Here is a 21,679-nt window from a genome sequence, read left to right on the forward strand (position 1 = left end):
GGCGAGTCTGAGCTTGAGCAGGTGCTGTGGGGTGGCCGTAGGCACAGTACACAAAGGCTGGTTTGCGGCTCTCTCTGAGAATACTCTGTTGACTTTGGCATTGCAGGGATTCATGAAGAGAATAGAAGAAAAGGGAGTCCCTGAAGACATGCGAGGGAAAGACAAGATCGTGTTTGGCAATATTCATCAGATTTATGACTGGCATAAAGAGTAAGTATGAGACCAAAGCCCTGAGCAGTCGGGGCTCCGAAATCCTCCTCTTAATGCTAAGATAAAAGTGGTTGGGAAAGAGTGATTCCCTCCCACCTCTAGACACACACACACTCACACACATGCACACGCACACATACACACGCACATGCACACTCACACACATGCACACACACATACACCTCACAAAGCATGCCCCTTCTTGTGGTTTATACAAACAAGGATGGACATCACACCCAGTCTCAGTGAAGTAATGTGGGGTTTGGGGAGATTACTGGGAGTGATGTCTTTGTCATTAGGGAAATAAATAGTTCTGAATGATAGTCTGAATTCTTCTCCTCTTCTTCCTTTTAGTTTTTTCCTGGCTGAACTGGAAAAATGTATTCAAGAACAAGACCGATTGGCACAGCTTTTTATTAAGCATGTGAGTGTCCCTCCGGGTAGCCTTTCTCTTTTTTTCTCTTCCCTCAAGTTATGGCATTTTAGAGAAAGACCTATAGTCAGAGTCTTAGATTTAGAATGAGAGAGGAGACCTTACAGGTCATCTCATCTCACCTCTTCATTACATAGAGGAAACGGAGGCCTAGAGGAGGTAAGTGACTTGCCTAAGGTCTCACAGGTTTACTCTCTGTCTCTCACCACATTTACTTTCACATCTAGTTAAAAGGGCTGACTTAACAGTAAGCTTCCCCAAAGATGGCTGCCCCCCCCAGAACCCCAGATGTCACAATAATTATTCCTTCTGCCTTTTTCAGGAGCGGAAATTGCACATCTACGTGTGGTACTGTCAGAATAAACCACGGTCAGAGTACATAGTCGCAGAATATGACGCCTACTTTGAAGTAAGCCACCAGGCAGGCTCGGTGGGAGAAGTCAGAAGCCAAGGGGCCAAGGGGTGGGGTTCTTGATGCATATTTATGGGGCGCCTGTAGGTCATACCATTCATTGTCATCCATCAATGTGCAGGCCCCCACTATTGTGTGTAAGAGATGGAAGGTGCCTCAGATATCATTTGGTCCAGCCTCTTTATTTGATAGATGAGGAAAGTGGGCCCCTTGCCTTTACACACACACACACACACACACACACACACACACACACGCACACGCACACGCACACACACACGCACACACACACACGCACACGCACACACACACACGTACACACACACGCACGCACACGCACACACACACGCATAGTTAAGCAAAACAAGCTAGCAGAGTGAGCCCATCTGACATGCATAGCCCCCCACCCCTCCCAGAAAAGACAATTCCGTAACCAATCTGCCTTTTATAGGAGCTATGGTAATTCCTCCTGTGATGACAGGCCACTTGGGTTTTGTCCCATTACTCTTTAGTATCTCTTTGACTTTTTGGGGTTCCCTTCTCCTCTTTCCTGGCCCTAGAAACTCTTGGCTGCATTCACATCTTCCAATCCCCCCCTCATACTTCTTCATGTTACTCTGTTAAACTGTGGTGATCCCAGGGCCTCAGGGACCATACGGGAGAGGAAGAATGATCTCACAGGAGGAGCCGTCAGCTGTGCTTGGGGAGACCTGAGCTGGGCTTCCAGCTTTATCCTTTGTAGCCTCGTAAGATTTTTGGCTCACTGAGTGATTCCGGGAAAGTCCTTTTGTTCACTTGTCTGGCTGCCTGTGAACAATGGGGAGAATAATCTCCTGTCCTTCTCAGGCTGTGAGAGTTAATGTGCAGATGTGAGAGAAGAAAGCTCACAGTGAAAGCACTGTAGAGACAGTGGAAGGAGGAGGAGGCATGAGGGAGCTGGTACCTTTCCACAGGGAGGCACCAGCCAATGCATTTATTAAATGCCTACCGTATATCAGTCGCTGTGCTAAGTACTGGGAATGCAAAGGCCAGAGTGAAATAATCCCTGCCCTCAAGGAGCTTATATTCTATTGATGGAGACAACTTGAATATAAACATACATATAGTCATAGGCAGACATGAATACATGTGTATTCATGCACATATGTGCATTCATATTTTATATGCACTTTTATGTGTACATAGTTGCACTGCATGTGTACACATTTTGTGTGCATGTCTACATGTATGTATGTATGGATGGATTTTTTGCTGTATACATATATTTATGTATGTATGTCTGTGTATGGGTATATGCATGTGTGTTGTGCTGTGTTCATATATGTGCATGTGTGTAGTATTGCTCTCCTACCCTTTATGCCAGTCATAAAGCTGATGAATATTGCCAGACGTGATCTTGTCTTTTCCCTGTGTATCTTCAGAGACTCCCTTTCTTCTCTTCTCCTCATGAATTCCGGCAGCACCAAGTGTGCATGGACATACACTCACACGCATGCATGACAGCCTGTATGAATACACATAAAGTAGCTATGAAGTAATGGGGCAGGGAGGGGGCACTCACCATGAGGGGAGTTCTTTTAGGTGGGGTGTTACTGAACAACGCATGCGTCCTGGGCATGGGGGATAATGTACACAAAGGCAGTAGGATTCTGGGTAGCTGGCCATCAGCGTCCCTAATTAGGTGGCTGGTGGCACGGGGGAACGGCGTGATGGACCTGGGATCAGACTGAAGATGGAACATTGTGCATAAGGAACAGCCAGACAGGCAGTTTGGCCAAACAGTGGCACTGTGTATGAAGGGGGGTGATGTATAAAATGCACCGAAAGGGTGCTAAGGGCTTTCTGCTGTGACTCAGTGGTGGCTCCCAGCACCCACCCGATAAATAGCTGGTATGTGATGCCAGGGGAGAGGAGGGCGTTCTTTAGTAAATGTTTATGAATTGAAACAAAAGCCTTGGAGCATTTCTGAGGGACGGCTGCCTCGGTCACCCTGTCCCCCAGAACGCGGCTCTTTGGGCAATGACTCTTTCTAATGGAATTATCTTGTTTTTCAGGAGGTGAAACAAGAAATCAGCCAGAGGCTGACACTCAGTGACTTCCTCATCAAGCCCATTCAGAGAATAACCAAGTACCAGCTGCTGCTCAAGGTGAGTGGAATAAGGCACACCTCAGGTCAGATCTGGGACAGATAGTGTTCATGCAGGGTCAGCCACTGAGGGCTAACAGAGGTTCAACATAGGTGATCTAGACTGTGTGGTCTGGTTCTGTGCAGGTCACATGTATGGGGAGAAGGGAGGAGAAAAGGGAAGAGTTGGAGAGAAGGGAGAGGGTATGAGCTAGACCTGTGATTTCATTGGTATCTGGGACTCATGAGTGAGGAAACATCTTCACCAATGCAGATCGGCACTTCCTCTGCAGCTTATAGTCTGCAAAAACTTCATAGGATAGAGAGAGGTTAGGTTACCTGGATAAGGTCACATAGTCAGTTATGTATCAGAAGTGGGACTTGAATCCAGATCTTTTTTACTTCAAAGTATATCCCCTTTCCAATATACTATGCTGTATCTCTCTCTCTCTCTCTGTGTCTCTTACACATACACATATGCACACACACACACACATATATACAGTGTGTATTGGTATATATACACATGTATGTACATATAAACGTGTATATAAACGTGAATGAACATTATTAGTAATCGTATCCAATTATACATGACCGAACATTATTTGCTTATATTTACATTGCCTGAGAGCAGACAGAATGATTGTTGTCAATACTGGTTAAGGTGGTGATTTAAAGAAATAATTTATTTTTCTTTTAACTTTAAAAAAGAAAAAAAAAGGGCAGCTAGGTGGTGCAGTGAGTAAAGCGCTGGCCCCAGAGTCAAGAGGACCCAAGTTCGGTTCCAGCCTCAGACACTTAAGACCCACACAAAAAAACTAGCCGTGTAACCTGGGGCAAGTTACTTAACCCCAATTGCCCTCCAAAAGGCAAAAGAAAAAAAAAAAGGAAAAAAATTAGCTTTACTAAACTATAACAATAAATACTTTAAAACTAATCTCTATATATCTATTAACAGTTTATTAGTCATTCTATTCATCCAGTCACTTATATCTATACAGATATCTAGTTAGTATGTATATATATACAAATGCATACATACATATACATATATAATGGTATATCTCTATTCTATATCTATACACACACATACCCTCCTTCTGGGTCTTTTTTCTCCACATCACATTATTCTAAAATTCTACTTCCTATGTCTATCATTTTTAAATTAATTTTTAACTTAAACACGTAAAGACAAAAAAAGTAACATTTCCAATATACACAGCACAGTACACTCTAAAGCCATGACTTTACCTTACATTTCACATTGTTTACTTTTTTTGGAAAAATGATATGTCCTATACTTTGTTTTAAAGACAATGTTTTCTAAATTCTCTGCTGCTCACTTTTTATATATTTTTCCCTCCCTCTGTACCCTACCCTAGAGATGGCTACCATTAAATATGTGTGTGTGTCTGTGTGTGTGTGTGTGTGTGTGTGTGTGTGGAACCATACTATACATACTTCAGTTGTCTTGACGTTAGTCTTTTCCACGGCTGATTTCACTCCTGGGCCATGCTAGAAGCACTTGCCACCTTTGCCTGGAATGCAGACGTCTGGGGTGATTTGACTGGCTGCCAGTTACAGGGGGTCTCCTGCATCTTTCACTAACTGACTTCACCCCTTCCTTCTCCTATTCTCTGCTTTCCCCACATTCTCTTTAGGACTTCCTAAGGTACAGCGAGAAGGCTGGTCTGGAGTGTGCAGACATTGAGGTGAGTTTCCTGCACAAATGGGTTGGGTGGATAACTATTAAGGAGGACAAAGTAAAGCAAAATTTTCTCATGCAACCCAATGGCTTCAGTCCAAACTCTACCTCCCAGCCCAGAGAATTAAGAGGAACTTTGAAGTGGCAACTATGCCAGAATAAGGATTAATTCATATTGAACAAGTATGGACACGAACATAGGTCTATTAACTATTGACCATTGATAGGAAGCTGGAATGACTATTAATGTAGAGTATTGGTTTTAGAAGATAAAAATGATCATAGGAAGCACCTGCCCAGGATTTTCTCTCAATGCTTCTGCATGTTTAACGAGGACACGTTGGCGTCAGTTTTCAGAGGTCAGGAATATCTTATCTTAGGAATGTAGAAGTATCTTAGGGGTAGTCTCCATATTGTCTTCTCTAACCCATTTCCTGCCAAACATTGATGAGTGGGGCTGTCATGTGGAAGAAAAATTAGGCTTGTTCTGCTCTGTCCCAGAGGGCAGAGTTAGAATCAATGGATAGATGTTGTGGAGAGAATAGATTGCAGTTCTGAACAAAGAAAAACTGGCTAATGGTTAAAACTGTCCAAGAGTAGAATGAATTGCCTCAAGTGGTTGTGAATTTCCCATTGCTGAAGGCCTTTAACGGAGGCTACAGACAAAATTTGTTGAGGGATTTGCAGAGATTCAATGACCCTTCTTTTCAGAGATCCCTCTAATGTCCAAGTGAAAAAGGGTACTCCTGACATGTGGCTTCAATTCCTCTGTAGCTTTTCCCTTTCCTGTGGGCCTTCAGTTTCATTTCTGGAAATGAAAAGATATGCCTGCTGAAGACATGAGACTATGCTCTTAGCAAACACCTGAATATCATGATATCAGGTGGATCCATTTTAGCTAAAGATTTCTAATCTTTTTTTTAGCCCCAAGGGTCACCAGCCAGGCTGAGTAATGACTGTGGGAAGGAAGAAGAGATGGAGAGCTAAAGGAAAGGAATGGGAGAGTCAGAGGAAATGGGACCCCTCAAATGCCACCCCCCCATAGTTACCTTTAGTGCTGTGGGATGTCTACCCTGACTTAAATCAAAGGATTCCATACCTCTTTGAAGTTTTTTGCTTTTTAATTTTTTATTTATTTTATTCTGAATGTAAAAAAAAATAAACAAGCATTTTTATTATATAGAAGAATAAGAGAAAAAAGAAAAACTCTGAAGTTTATCAGGAGACCCATACCCAGCCTCACTCACCTCCCAGGTGAGGGAGGTGATAGCAGAAGACTGGACCCTTGTCTTCCATCAGAAACAGCATTTCCCATGAGCCTCCTGGGCTGACGTTGCCTTCCTGCCCCTCTCTTCCAGAAAGCAGTGGAGTTAATGTGCCTTGTTCCAAAACGCTGCAATGACATGATGAACCTGGGACGTCTGCAGGGCTTTGAGGTGAGCAGCCAAGAATGTTTCTAAGTCTTCTTTCTTTTGTGAGAGGGATGGAATGGGGAGGGAAGGCAGCCAGGCAGCAAAGACCTCCAAGTTGAAGCCTTTCCCTTCTGAGCACTTTCCTCTATGCCTCCTTTCTATGAAGTATCTTCAACTGAAGATTTCAACAGGTACTTCTCTGTTCATCTCTCATCCTTCCCACTGTTCCTTGGTCTCAAGGAGCTTAAAGTTTTATTCATTTAACATCCCAAAAAAGCCTTTCATTTCCTTCTTCCTGAATCCCAGGACAGTTTTCTAAACTATGGTCTAAGTCTCTAAGAGGCTCACAGAGACAAGAAATGCCAGATTTTAAAAAGCTACTTCAAGAAAACAATACAAGTATAAGAAGATATGGTATCAAGGCAGCTTCCTCTCTACTCCCTCCTTTTTCTTAGACTGACAAATGCAGGAATGCAGAGAGAGCAGAGTTATGGGTTGTCCAACAGATTTTAGTTGATACCCAAAAGAATAACCATACATCGACCATTTTTACCCTTTTAAGGGATCTTTTAGGGGCACAAGGTCCATTAGTATGGGTACATCTAACACTGATACACATCCCAGCCCCTCTGCAACTTAATAAATGGCCTTCACCAGGTGAGTAACTATTTTGGCCACAGTAACTGGTGGAAAATATTGGGGCAATGATCACCTATGAACTTGGCTAGATTGGTCCTCAAGTGACCAACCCAGAACCTGACAACAGACATATATTCCAAGTTTTTTCAGCTAGCCTGATCTTGCCAAAGGTTGGGCTCTGCCTCTGAGTATCCAGGATCATCGTCATACCACAATAAGGTATTAGAGTAGAGATTTGGTCAAAGTTCAAATAATAAATTTGTCTATATAATGAGTAGGTCAGTCTTATTCAAGCAATCCAACCACATAGATAAAGCCTAAGAACACTAAAATGTTGATTTCTGTGTTACAGGCAGTGTGTGTTCACATGCATATTGGTGGTACAGCAGGGTGCTTAGCTATAAGCTCCCAAGATTTATGATATAGTAACTATGGAGAACTTTTAAAAATTTAAATTTTAAAAATAATTTTTTTTAAGTCAATAAGTTTGAGGCGTCCAAGTGGTGCAGTGAATAGAGCACCAGCCCTGGAGTCAGGAGGACATGGGTTCAAATCCAGCCTCAGACACTTAACACAAAAAAAAATAGCCATGTGACCTTGGGCAAGTCACTTAACCCCAATTACCCTCCAAAAAAGCAAAAAAGAAAGTCAATGAGGTTTTTCCTACTTAAAAACTAGCAGTTAATAGTTAACTAAACCGGGGGCGGCTAGGTGGCGCAGTGACTAGAGCACCGGCCTGGAGTCAGGAGGACCTGAGTTTGGATCCGGCTTCAGATACAACACAACACACACACACACACACACACACACACAAACTAGCCGTGGGACTTTGGGCAAGTTACTTAACCCCAACTGCCCTCCAAAAAGCAAAAAAAAAAAAACCTGCACTTTGTAAAAAACAAAAAAACAAAAATCCAAAAATAGTTAACTAAATGTTCATGAGTCAAGCAATTAATGAGCATTTATTAAGCACCTTCACTGTGCTACACTGGGGCAGCCAGGTGGTACCATAGTGCACAGAGGGTTGGGCCTGGAGTCAGGAAAACTCATCTTTCTAAGTTCAAATCTGGCCTCAGATGCTCAATAACTGTGTGACCCTGTTTGCCTCAGTTTCCTTATCCATAAAATGAACTGGAGAAGGAAATAGCAGACCATTCCAGTATTTCTTCCAAGAAAGCTGAAAAACAATTAAACACACTGTTCTAAGTGCTGAGAATACAAAAAGAGGCAAAAGAAAGTCTTTGCTCTCAGAGAGCTCACTGTCAGGGGAAACAAGCAAGCAAATGTGCTTTTTAGGGGAAACAAACAAGCTATGTATGAGATAAGAAATAATTAACAGAGGGAAGACATGAATTGAACATATAGTTATTTTTGAATACTAATTCAAAGAAGTATGAGAATCGGCACCATTTCTTTCTTGCTTAGAGGTGAGTGTGCCACTTACGTGGATTGGGGTTGGGGGGAAGGTATGGATTTTCTAACTCTCTCCCAGAAGACCTGCCTACGACTTTCCCCCACCTTTTACTACTTTAAGAAGCTACCTTGAGAAAACCATTCCCAGAAGTGGAGGTGGGTGAATAGGAAAAGGAGGTGTTTGTCTTCTATATTAGAGATGGAACTCTTGAAACAAGTAAAGAAAATTAGTAAATGCATCTGTTGGGAAGTACTAATGGGACATGGAATGAAATGGGCATGGAAGTGACTAAGATTGGGATGAGGTTAGTCAGGGAAGGCTTCTTGGAAGTTAAGACAACCCTGACCTTAAAGAGTGATATTAAGAGGATTAGCAATTTTCTCTGGGTCTGGAGCCCATGGGTATGTCAACAAGGACATCTTAACCAATGTTCTTGCTTCTGTCTGGATTCTTCTGGTTGTAAAGTGGTACCTTTGTATCATGTTAATTGTCAAGGAGTTGACTGTCAATTGTTAAGGAGTTGAAGTCTTAACAGATGGATTAGTGGATAAAGAGCTGGGCCTGGAGTCAGGAAGACCAGAGTTCAAATTCAGCCTCAGACTTTTACTACTGGTGTGACCCTGGGCAAGTTACTTAGCCCCTGCCTCAGTTTCCTCATCTGTAAAATGGAGGTAATAATAGTACCTTACCTCTCAGGATGGTGGGGAAGATAAAATGAGATAATATTTGTAAGCCCTTTGCAAGTCTTTAAGACATCATATATAAATACTAGCTATCATTGTATTACTATCTTTTTATGTGACCTATAAGATCTTAGAATTAGAGCTAGACAGAATCTTAGAGGCCATTAAGTCCAGCCCCCTTCATTTTATAGATGGAGAAACTGAGTCTCACAAAGGCTATATGATTTACCTAGGGTTACCCAAGTAGTAGAATCATCTGAAGTGAGATTCAAATCCTTGTCTTCCTGACTCCAAGTTCAGTACTCTATAACGACACCAAACTAGATAACAATTTGCATTTTCTACTTTATAAATCATCAATGCATGTTCTTTGTCTCTCATTGTACCGGGGGATGCGTATTATGAGTTTTGTAGGTAAGCCCTGAGAGGCATCCTGACATAGTGGATAGCCAGTCAGCCTTGGAATCAGAGAGACCAGAGTTCACATCCCACAAGTCTCTGGCACATACTAGCTCTGTGACCATGAATAAGTTGTTTAATCTTTCAGTGACCAAAGCAACCTTCTAAGACTAAGTTACAGATTTGCACTCATTCATTAGTGATGGAAGGTGGGAGTTGCAGTACCTAGAAATCTCCCATGCCAATGAAATTATAGGCCTAAACACCACCACCCCTAAAAATTATATTCATCCTTATAGATTTGGAATATCACTTCTTTATCTTACATATATGCTTCAAGTATTTTTCCTGGTGTTTCTTTTATTTTATTTTATTTTTGGAGGGCAATTGGGGTTAAGTCACTTGCCCAAGGTCACATGGCTAGTTTTTGTGTTAAGTGTCTGAGACCTAATTTGAACTCAGGTCCTCCTGACCCCAGGGCCGGTGCTCTATTCCCTGTGCCACCTAGCCACTCCTTGTTTCTTTTATTTTAATTTTCCAAGTAAGTCCTTGCTTTATAAGATAATTCCTTTGACTGTGAAGGGAGCTCTATTTCCTTTTACCTACTTAAAAAAAAAACTTTTTACTTTTTTTTTTTTTTTTACTTACTGTCACCAAGGGCCCTGGGGGGCATAAAGCTGTTGATAAGCCACAAAGTACTATAGAAATAGGGAATTATTTATTTGGAACTAGGTTCCTATTCTCCTCCATAGTGGAATTGAAGCCCAGACAGAAGCAATGCCATTAGACTGAAATGCCCTTAGATTGATAAGGTTCAGGTTTCGTTTTCATTGGTTATTATCCAGAATGAATAAGGTGAAATTCTTCCCTCTTGCCTCTCTCCCCTTCACCTCCCACACCACTTGTCCTCCTTGGCAACCCAGAAGTTTTTGTAAATTTGAGATATTCTGAGCAATCTTGAGAAGAAATAACTACCACCCCACCTTTGCCCATAGTCCCAGTTGTTCCAGCCCAAATTATTGTGGTACTTTGAAGGGAGTAGGCCCCTGGGAAGAGATGGTGCAGGATGAGTTACCAGTTAGTTCACACTATTTAACTTCTGTTAGGTGTCACAGGAATGAGTGTGAGGGCATGTAGGCACCCACACTTCTACGATGCAAGGCTACACCTAAGACTCTTCAAATTTATTTTTAAAATCAGGTGTCACAGAAGGCAGCATGGTGCCATGGAAGGCATGCTGGATTTGGAGATGGGGTACCTAGATTTAAACCCTGGCTCTGATCCTGAATACCTAGCCACATGACCTTGGCCAGTCTCAACCCACCGGGGTCTCAGTTTCCTTATCTGTAAAATAAAGGATTGGCCTCCATGGGAATGGAGAGTAGTAGGGAAGAGGCAAGAGAGAAGAGTTTCACCTTGTTCATTTTGGATAATAACCAACGAAAACTAAAACTGGACCCTTCCAGTCCTACATCTAAAATCCTAGTCTGGTTTTCATCACACCCTGGAGAAGCTGCTTTGCATTGCCTCAGTTGGTAGGGTCATAGATCTAGACCTTGAAGAAAACTTATAGTCCATGAAGTTCAATCCCCTCCTTTTACAACTGAGGAAACTAAGTCCCAGGTATCTTGAATGACTTGTCTAAGGTCACATACCTGGTAAGAACTGATGAAGGATCTGAGGCCAAATCTTCCTGACTCCAAGGACCAGGATGCCCTTCTAATTCTTGGAGGGGCAGTAGATGTTTCTGCCCTTGTTCCAAAGTCCCAGGGTTCAGGGCCTGGGAGAAGTTAAGACTTTATAATCCCCCTGCCTCTGGTTTCCTTAGAACCTTTATTGATGTAACCTTTAGGTCAAGATCTTACGTAATAATAATATAACTTATAAAACATTTCTGACTAGCTGGCCACGGACTTAATATTAACTCGCTACTGGGCTGGAGATAAGCCTGTTGGAGTGCTGACCTTGGCAGCAAGATGCTTGGGTTGGAGCGTAGCACAGGGGTTTCTCAGGAACCCAAGGAAGAATGACTTGGGCAGTGAGTTTGGGTTTGGGTAATAAGGAGGGGGTCACACGGTACCACAGGCATGCATTGATCCACAGGGCAAAAAAGTTCATGCACCAACTACATGAAATCATTATTTAGGGAATGTTCTTTGGCTGGAGAGGTTTTTTCCCTCCTTTTTTAAAAAAGGAACTTCCCTAGGAACTACAAGGTTCCTTCTAGACCTGGAACAGGCTTGGTCTAATAAGCAGAAACCTGCTAATCGAAGAGAGTGGGAAGCTTGAAAATAATACAAAAAGTAAATCAGGCAGCATTTTATAAGCATCTACTTACTGTGCACCGAGCACCTTGCTAAGCATTGGTGATACAAAGACAGGTACCAAACAGTCCCTTCTGTCAAGGAGCTCACAGTCTCATGGGAAATACAACATGTAAGTCAGATAATTGGAGATAATTTCAGAACCTCAGTTTCCCCATCTACAAAATGGTTTTGATGATAGTTGCCCTACCTACTTCACAAGGTGTCTGGGAGGTAATCACATTGCAGACCTAAAAATGCTTTAGAGAGGTGTGCTTGTTGTCTTCCCAGTCAGTAACTCCCCTGCCCCCCCCCAAGATCATGGAACACTTTGCACCTCTCTGATGCATTCTTTATCATTGGGTATTTTTTTTATTTTCTTTGCTTTTTTGGAGGGGGAATGTAGGGCAATTTGGGGTTAAGTGACTTGCCCAAGGTCACACGGCTAGTTTTTTTGTGTGTTAAGTGACTGAGGCTGGATTTGAACTCCTGACTCCAGGGCCGGTGTTCTATTCACTGTGCCAGCTAGCCGCCCCAATCGTTGGGTATTTTTGTACAAGTCAGACCCACCTACTAGACTATAAGCTCCATGAGGGCAGGACCTATATTGCAAGTACTGGGAAAGATCCAAGATGTCACTATTCATAACAGGTACTTAATATTTGTGGAATTGCCAGATTGAAAACATCAGAATAGGCGGCAGTGGATGCTAATACCATATCCACCAGATTTCTGATATGGCCAGTTCCTCGGTGTCTGCAGTCCATAGGGGCTCCTTCCCACGCCCTCTCACTTTCTCCTTGACCTCTCTCTCCACCCCCAGGGCACCCTGACAGCCCAGGGAAAGCTGCTTCAGCAGGACACCTTCTACGTGATTGAGCAGGATGCAGGCATGCAGTCCCGGACCAAGGAGAGGCGCGTGTTCCTCTTTGAACAGATTGTCATCTTCAGTGAGCTTCTGCGGAAGGGCTCTCTCACCCCAGGCTACATGTTCAAAAGAAGCATCAAGGTGAGGAAGAACCCTATGGGACTGGGCAAAACCCAGGGGACTGAGAGGGAGAAGTGAGTCATGTTTCTTACATGGGTTTGGCAAGCATTTGGGTTACCTGCCCTCACCCAGCTGGAAGCTTTTATGGGGAGGTAGAACAGGGCAACTAGGTGGTACAGTGGACAGAGCACTGGGCCTAGAATCAAGAAGACCTGAGTTCAAATCTAGCATTAGACACTTAGCTGAGTGGCCCTGGACAAGTCACTTAACTTCTCTGTTTGCCTTGATCCACTAGAGAAGGAAATGGCAAACAACTCCAATATCTTTACCAAGAAAACCCCAAATGGGTCACAAAGAATTGAACATGACTGAAACAATTTACCAACAATACACTTCTCTTAATGCAGGTTGAGATCATATTACTTTTTGTCTCCCACATCTCACTGCTTGAGCTTGCAAGGCCATTAGAACCCCCAATCTTTTGCAGAAAAACTGCTGTCTCACCATGCCTCTACCATCTTATACTTAAAGATGACTTTTGTTATACCCAAGTGGAAGATTTTACATTTTATCCTTATTGAATTTCATCTTAAGAGACTGAGTCCAGTTTTCTGACCTCAGAGATTTCAAACATGCAGCCCAAACGAGATTAAAATGTAATTGGGGGGGGGGAATTTTTTTTTATTTTAAAATGTAATTGAGAACTATTTAGCAAAATAAATATATACTAGAATGTATTTAATGTTAATAGGTGGTTTTTCTATGTCCATGTGCAGCCTACAGAGGTCCTTGTGGATGATTTAGTGACCCCCATTCCTATCTGAGCTTGACACCACCTCTCTAGCCCACCGTTCTCTTTGGGGACACTCACTGTCTCCTCCAGCTGGGTAACTACCCCTCCCAGTTCAGAGTCAGTAACAAATATGATCAAAGTGCTATCTACGCTTTTATCTGTGTCATCGATAAAAGTGTCAGCTTAAGGCCAATCTCAGAAGACATTGAACTTCCAGGTTGACATTGAACTGTCAATAACAATGACATTTTGAGTCCGACTGTCCCCCAGTTCTGAATCTATCCGGGTGTTGTATCTACCCCATCTCTATCTTCTTCACAAGAGTAATATGTGATACTTTAGCAATCATCTGCCCTATAATTTTCCCAGAAATTTAAGTCAAGCTCACTGCCCTAAAGTGTTCAGACTATCCCCTCGATCCAACCATCACATTTTACAATTGGGTAAATTGAAGCCTGAAGAGGGCAAGTGACTTGCACAAAGTCACATTGCTAGTAAATAGCAGGGCTAATACTTGAATTGCAGATGGAGCATTGGCTCTGGAGTCAGGATGACCTGAGTTCGAATCAGGCCTGAGACACCAGCTATGAGATCCTGGCCAAGTCACTTCACCTCTGCCTCAACAGTAAAATGGGAATAATAATAGCTCCTACCTCCCAGGGCTGGTGTCAGGATCAAATACTAATAAATGCCTGTTCCTTTCCCCTTTCCCCACACCCATCCTCTCAAGCCCAGTGGTTGTTTCCACTCTACACCACTGCTTTCCCCCACCTGTGGTTCTTCTCAGTCCATGAGATCTGCTGTAATGAGCTGGAGACTATATTTACTCATTGCCTGAAGGAGTGAAAGCACATTTCTTTTTGAACAAGGCTTGGCATTATGGTATGTGATTGCAGAAGAAGGGATTAATAATGTCTGAAAACCCTTTCTCCCATAATTTGGACTCTTTCTAGATTCTGGAACTTGTCCTAGGATATGTTTGTGTGTTCATTTTTCTCTTCCACAACCTTCCCTGAAATAAATTTGGCTGGATGACAGTCATGTATTCAGTTTAGAATGTATGCAGATATAAAGCACCGAACATAGCCAGGCTCTGAATGTGTTCATATCTCATGAAGAATAAGTGCCAGGTGCTAATTTTGTAGGCTAGGAGTTGCATTGAATTTTTAAATTCAACCTAATTTTATTTTCAGTTGCTCTCACCTTCCTTCCCTCATTGGGAAAAAAACAGCAACAGGAAAAACTTAACCTATTACACACACACACACACACACAGTAAAGCAAAACAAATTCTCACATTAACAAAAACCAACTATTCTTGAATCTGCACTCTGAATCCCTTGACTTCTCTCTCTGGAAGTGGATAGCATGGGTGGTCATGAGTCTTCTGGAATTATAGTTGGGCATTGTATTGAACAGAGTTCCTGAGTCTTTCAGAGATGTTTGTCTTTACAATGCTGTGGTTATTCTATAACTTGGTCTTCTGGTTCTGCTCATTTCACTTTGCTTGCCATTCCCCAATGGATGGGCACCCTCTCATTTTCCAATTTTTTGTGACCATAAAAAGGGCTGCTATAAATATTTTTGTACTTACAGGGTGTTTTCTCTTTCATTGATCTCTTTGAGATACAGACCTAGTAGCAGTACCACTGGGTCAAAGGGGATGCACAGTTTAATAGCTTTGGGGGTACAATTCCAAATAGTTGCATCAAATTTTCATTTCAAAATCTGGGGGGCATGGAGTGGGGATAAAGTCAGGAGAGATAACAACTAGTATTATTTATGAGACAGAGTGACTTAGGATAAGTATCAACCCTGGAGTGTCCCAGGGTCAGATCAGGACTTGGAATATTTTAAGTAAAAAAATTATAGTTTTACACAATAAAGATTCACAGCATATTTGTGACTCTCCCAACCCCATTACCTCTACTCCCAGAAACAAAAGGTGTGACTTCCAGTCTGATAAATACAATAAATTTCACCAGAAAACTTAAAAACTTTATTCAATGAAAAACAATGACCTTGCTCTGTTCCAGATGAACTACCTTGTCTTGGAAGAGAACGTGGACAGTGACCCCTGTAAGTTTGCCCTCATGAGCCGGGAAACATCAGAAAGGGTCATTCTACAGGCGGCCAATGCAGACATCCAACAAGCCTGGGTTCAAGACATTAACCAAGTCTTGGATACACAACGAGATTTTTTAAATGGTATGTATGCCCCTTCCTCATTAGCAGGCCCATTTTTAGAGGGAGCCCGGATATGCCAGCCCCCTCCAGACTGGTCTGCCTGTAGAACATGGCACATTCTGGGGTGTAATATGCTTTTATTTTTTTAGTATTTATATCACAGTCATTTCTCATTTACCACCATAACCTTCCTTGTGACCAAAAAACAAAACAAAACAATTAAAATGTCCAACATAGAGACTATATCTGGCAATATCTATACTACGCATTCCAACTGTGTCTGTCACACATCTTCCACGATGGAGGAAGTATGTTTCATTATCCATTCTCTGGGTTACAGCTTTAAATGTTGGTCCTAGCCTTTGTATCCTCAGGGAGTTTAGGCCTTTAGGATTTATCTACATTATACAGCTGGGATGGTGGGATATTTGAGCAGCAGAGGACTAGTAATTTTTGAAGAAAGACTCCTCTTATGCCTGAATGATCAGTGTCCTGACCCTCGGCCCCCGCCCATTTGCTCCCTTCACTTGGGAAATAAGAATTTAAGCAGTGACAAGAGATTGGGGAATCTTCTGGACTGGAGGAAGCTACTTGGAAATGGTGATAGGAATCATGCTTTACATGATTATATTGGATACTCAAAGCAATTCTGTCTGATAGGTAATGCAACTACCCTTTTTGCAGATGAGGCGCTACAGACGCTGACCTTGTCTAATTCCACATAGTGAATAAATGACAGAGACAGGACTTGAACTCAGATCTTTAGTCTCCAAATCTAGTGTTCCCTTTCCTTCTCTCTCTCTCCCTCAAAGTATTCTCCACCCAACAAAACAAAGAAAATATGCTGTAGTAGAGACCCCTGGACCAAACACTATGAATCTGATCCTTAGTCACCTTGGCAAAGTCCCTTTTGCTCCCCGAGTTCAGTTCCTCATCTGTCAAATGATGACTGCTGGGTCCCCTCCTACCTCTAATTCATATTATGTTATGGAACTCTCCAAAAAAAATTCATTTCAATCCCCTGAGTCATTTTGCTCACTCTCTGATACAGACAGAACATTTTCTAGGTACTTGGAAGGGTCCATAGGGATACTCTAATCCAATCACCTCATTTGACAAACAAAAAAATAACTTGCCTAAGGTCCCACAACTATTTAATAGTAATGTTGGGACTAGAAATCAGGTTTTCTGATTCCTACTCATGTGGTTTGGGGTTGGTTTTTTTTTTTCTTTTTCATATACTGGGAAAGATTGTATGGCCCATGAGCTGCTAATATTTTCTCCAAGAAGACTTAAAAAGGAGGGAGTTGAGAAGTTTTCATCATACAGAACAGCCTTCTTATTAACAGAGGATCAAGAGATCCCTGAAAATAAGCAAAACCAATACAAAATGCTTCAGACAGCTTGACTCTGGGCAACTCCTATCACTTGCCTGCTCCTAAGTTTACTTACCTATAAAATGAGGGAATTGTACTATAAATGCTATTGTTCCTTGAGCAAATGCAGGCTTATCTGCCCTAAGTAAACGGTGACTGCTGATGAGACTCTATCACGTTTAATGTAGCTAGGTAGAACAGCGGATAGAGTGTCAGGCCTGCAATCAGGAAGACCTGAATTCAAATCCAGCCTCAAATCCTTACTATCTAGAGGTCACTTAACTTCCATCTACCTCAGTTTCCTCAGTTGTAAAATGGGGTTAATGATGGCACCTAGCTCAGGGTTGTCATGAGGATTAAAGGAGATGAAGTGCTTAGTACAATGGCTGGTACATTATAGTTCCTATGTGAATGCGAATTATTTTATATCATTATTATGTCTTTAAAAGCTTCTTTCAGGAATTGTCTCATGTAAAAGCATGTGATTTTTTAATAGCCAATAGAACCTTTTCAGAGTCCACACTGATTGGGAATTCAGATGCAGGTTGTAATGAAATATGCCAAGAAAACCATTCCTTTTGAAAGAATACTTGGCGGCGTGGTGCGCAGCTAGGTGGCGCAGTGAACACCGGCCCTGGAGTCAGGAGGATCTGAGTTCAAATCCAGCCTCAGACACTTAACATATGACACAGACACATTTACTAGTCGTGTGACTTTGAGCAAGTCACTTAACCCCAATTGCCTTCCAAAAAGCAACCCCCCCAAAAAAAATAATACAGGGGATACTCTAAAAACAGAGAGGCTTCAACTTTTTAAAAAATGTTTTCTTGATGCCTCTTGTCTTTACTGCACAGTAATTTTCCTAGCCCACCACCCCCTCCAGAATGAACCCCTCCTTATGCTGAGAACAACAAACAACCATACTCAAGTTGTAGAAACACTTAAACAGTTTCCATTTGCAAATGCACCACCAATCCCCCAAATACAAATGATCCCTATTGATTCATTAGAGCAGGCCTAGCCACATGTCAGCTTGCTGACAATTAGTTCTTTTTTCTATATGGATTTTAAAGTTTTTTTTTTTAACTAAATTTCTTTATATAAAAAATTCAGACTTTTTAATGATTCTGACTGCCACCCCTCCACAATTACACTGGATTAATGAGGTCTTTTTGAACTATTGTAAATATTCATGTAAATGGGTTCCATGCACACATTGTCAATAGATAGAGTCGGGATGTTGGGGTTTGGGGTTGGTTGGTTTTCCCTGTTGGCAAAGACCAGTCCCATCCCTGGTATTCATCCAATGCAATACATGGTGAAAGCCCATTGTAATGTTTTTTATTTGGATATTAGGAGACAGTACAAAACCAACCTGTCCCTCCAGAGACCTTGAATGGGAAAAGAGAATATGGTAAAGTTCACAATCCTGCTACCATACTGTCATTATGGTAAAGGATTTTTTAAAAGTATATACATCTGTGATGCCAAATGGTTTCCAAACACCAGAGGGCTGGTGACCTACTTACTTCAAGTGACATTTAAGATAATGATATTCCAACAACAACAAAGCCATTTGGACAGACTTTTGGAGTTTGCTATAATGGAATTTGACTTATATGGCTTTCTTCCAGTCACATTGCAGACCTCAGAGCTGGTGACTACTGTCTGTTTGCATGGCCTTCCATGGTGGCTCATCCCCTTTTTCCTCTGACCCCCTAAGCCAGAAATCATAATAGCAGAGTTGGGGTCATGGGTGTGCCAGCAGCCCATTAGGGGAAGATGGGGGGCAGCTTCTCCAGCCTATGGGAACTACCTTCCTGCCCCTTTTTCCTACTTCTATTTTCCCATTCACTTCTCCTATGTGCAAGAGGAAAAAGGAGGCTAGTGACTTAGTCAGTCTTTGGGCTGACACCCCTCTACGACCTCTTCCACACCTTCTCCAGGGTGCTATCTGCTATCTCTCCTCCTTCCTCCCCTGATGTAGGACCAGTGGATCTCAGTCATTTGCAACTGACTGGTTCTGGGTCAGGGGAAAATCAGATTTTTTTTTCCTTTTTACTTCTGGCCACTTTATTTTCCATGTCTCTGTCCAAAGACTTTGGTTGGTATGTATAAAAAAGACCCCAAAAATATTATTTTACATTCTAAAAGGCTACACTTCTAGTCACCAATCCTTAAACCCCACTGCTGGTCCTTTCTGGCAAAGTGAAGGGCCAGAGGAACAGGGTCCAGCTGGAGGGGTGCTTTTTTAGCCAAGAAGATAAGATTGAAAAGGTTGATCATTAATGAAGGGGAAGGATTTCACTAAAAGTAAACCTGTGCAAAGTTTGAATTTTCATATGTATGTGTATATGTGATGTGTATCTACATATATATACACATACATTTAAAAAAATTAACTTCTAGTATCTTTAATTTGAATAAAAACAATGACCTTTGTGATAGAGGATTCAATAAATGCTCACCTAAAAAAAAAGATAAATTTCTCTGGGTGCAGACCCTAATGAAATGTGCTGCATATGCCCAGGGTGGGGAAGGATCTCAGAGGTTATCTGATCTACCTGAGCAGGAATCCTTTCTCAACATGCCTGATAGGTGAAGACCCACAGTGCTGGGGCAGCTAGGTGGCGCAGTAAATAGAGCACCAGCCCTGGAGTCAGGAGGACCTGAGTGCAAATCCAGCCTCAGACACTTAACACAAAAACTAGCTGTGTGACCTTGGGCAAGTCACTTAACCCCAATTGCCCTCCCAAAAAAAAGCAAAGAAAAAAAAGCAAAAGACCCACAGTGCTTTTGTTCTCAGTACCTGAACACCCTTAAACTATTCTTTGTCCCTTACAATTCGCTTCTCTCCCCAATTGATTATAAGCCTCTTGTGAGCAGACAGGCCTTCCCATCTTCCTCATCTCTAGAGATCCGTTGAGTACCTCACACACAACAGTCACTCGTATATTACAGAGGGGAGGGGACACAAGTTGACTCAATGAAGATTAAGAATTGGTAACTGACTCTTCTACAGCGCTTCAGTCACCCATTGAGTATCAGCGGAAGGAACGGAGCACAGCTGTCATGAGAACCCAGCCTCCCAGAGTGCCCCAGGCCAGCCCCAGGCCCTACTCTGCTGTCTCTGTTGGGGCTGAAAAGCCCCCGAAGGGCTCCAGCCGTAACCCAGCACTGCCACCCCTGAAGATATCTACCTCCAATGGCAGTCCAGGGTTTGACTACCACCAGCCCGGGGACAAGTATGAGCCCAGCAAGGTATGTGGATTTGTAATGGCACTCCATTGCAGGGCTCCCAGGAGGTGTTCTCACGGGTATTAGGCTCGTTTAGGAGTTCAAAACAATTAATTCTCAACTTCCTCATCTGTAAAATGGAAAGGTTAGACTAGATCAAATCTTATTAACCTGTAGACTGTGAACTTGGTTTTTAAAAATCTGGTGATAACTTGTATTTAAGGATAATTTTATGCATTTAAAACAGTCAAGAGAAGGAGGCCAGGACAAAAAGGTGCTAGAGAAAACGCTGCAGTCCCTTCTAGCTCGAATATCCTGTTCTTTTTATATATAATAAAGGGGGTGGGGAAACCAAGGAAATGCATAATGCAGAAGTTATGATCCTGGAACGCACTGTGGCTTTAAAAAAAATATTGCCATTCCTAATAATGATTGACTCAGGCTGTTATTAAAATGAGTTCACATTCCCTGAGCATATTTTGGTTGATGGCAAAGAGAGGTGGTTAAGGAATGTACTTGGCAGGGTGGGGGAAAAGTAAAAAGCCAATCTGGAATTAAACACTTGCTATAACTAATCTATAAACTCCGAGCATCCCTGGGTGGATAGTTTGGAGTCTGCAATAGGCCCAGACCCAGAAACACAGCTGTTTGAACATTCTAGATGTCACTGGCCAAGGCCGTTGTGGTGACCCGGTAAGAACACTGGACTGGGAATCCTAAGACCTGGATTTTATTTCCAGATCTATTATGCTGTGATCTTTTGAATGGACACTCCTAAAGCTTTTCTTTTCCTACAGATTTAGAGTGCTTTGTACATAAATCAGTTTTTAAATATCATTTTGGGTTCATTTTTGTCTTAAGCAATTATGATTTGACAAGTTTTGATCAGTGTCCTCTGCCTATCCTAAGGAAGGGTACCAGTGTATTCTTCCATATTCCTTGGGAATGACTGAACATCCTTACCTCACCCCCCTTTTGACTAGTGTGAGTTAACTTAATTCACAGGAACAGTTTGTCATGACATGCTAAAGAATCAATAAAGAGGCACCCACCGTGAGTTAGTGGGTAATATTGACCCAGCTGCTTAACATATTACAAATGTGAGATGGAAAGAATGTGTGCCTTGGAATCAGGAGAGTGGGGTTGAAATCCAGGCAGATAGATACCTACTAGTTTTGTGACCATGAGCAAATCACTCCATCACTCCATCTCCCATCTCTCTCTCTCTCCCCCTCCCTCTTCCTCTCTCTCTCTCTCTCCCTCTCTCTCTCTCTCTCTCTCTCTCTCTCTCTCTCTCTCTCTCTCTCTCTCTCTCTCTCTCTCTCTCTCTCTCTCTCTCTCTGTCTCTCTCTCTGTCTCT

The 21,679-nt window shown here is 42.3% G+C and overlaps 1 protein-coding gene across 6 annotated transcripts in view; it reads left to right on the forward strand.

The window, feature by feature from the left end:
• KALRN (kalirin RhoGEF kinase) overlaps nt 1-21,679 on the forward strand; it is a 982,696-nt gene that overhangs the window by 882,580 nt on the left and 78,437 nt on the right. For all 6 annotated transcript variants that reach the window (XM_069064963.1, XM_069064965.1, XM_069064964.1 and 3 more), the window contains 9 exons: nt 107-210; nt 565-634; nt 966-1,052; nt 3,110-3,202; nt 4,845-4,895; nt 6,247-6,324; nt 12,562-12,747; nt 15,556-15,727; nt 20,105-20,343. In XM_069064963.1, coding sequence (XP_068921064.1) covers nt 107-210; nt 565-634; nt 966-1,052; nt 3,110-3,202; nt 4,845-4,895; nt 6,247-6,324; nt 12,562-12,747; nt 15,556-15,727; nt 20,105-20,343 — 1,080 coding nt within the window. The remainder of the gene's footprint in view (nt 1-106; nt 211-564; nt 635-965; nt 1,053-3,109; nt 3,203-4,844; nt 4,896-6,246; nt 6,325-12,561; nt 12,748-15,555; nt 15,728-20,104; nt 20,344-21,679) is intronic.

This window comes from Petaurus breviceps, unplaced genomic scaffold (genome assembly GCF_028583685.1).
Source record: "Petaurus breviceps papuanus isolate PSGF00001 unplaced genomic scaffold, PetGlider_PUasm1.0 90654, whole genome shotgun sequence".
Classification (NCBI taxonomy): domain Eukaryota; kingdom Metazoa; phylum Chordata; class Mammalia; order Diprotodontia; family Petauridae; genus Petaurus; species Petaurus breviceps.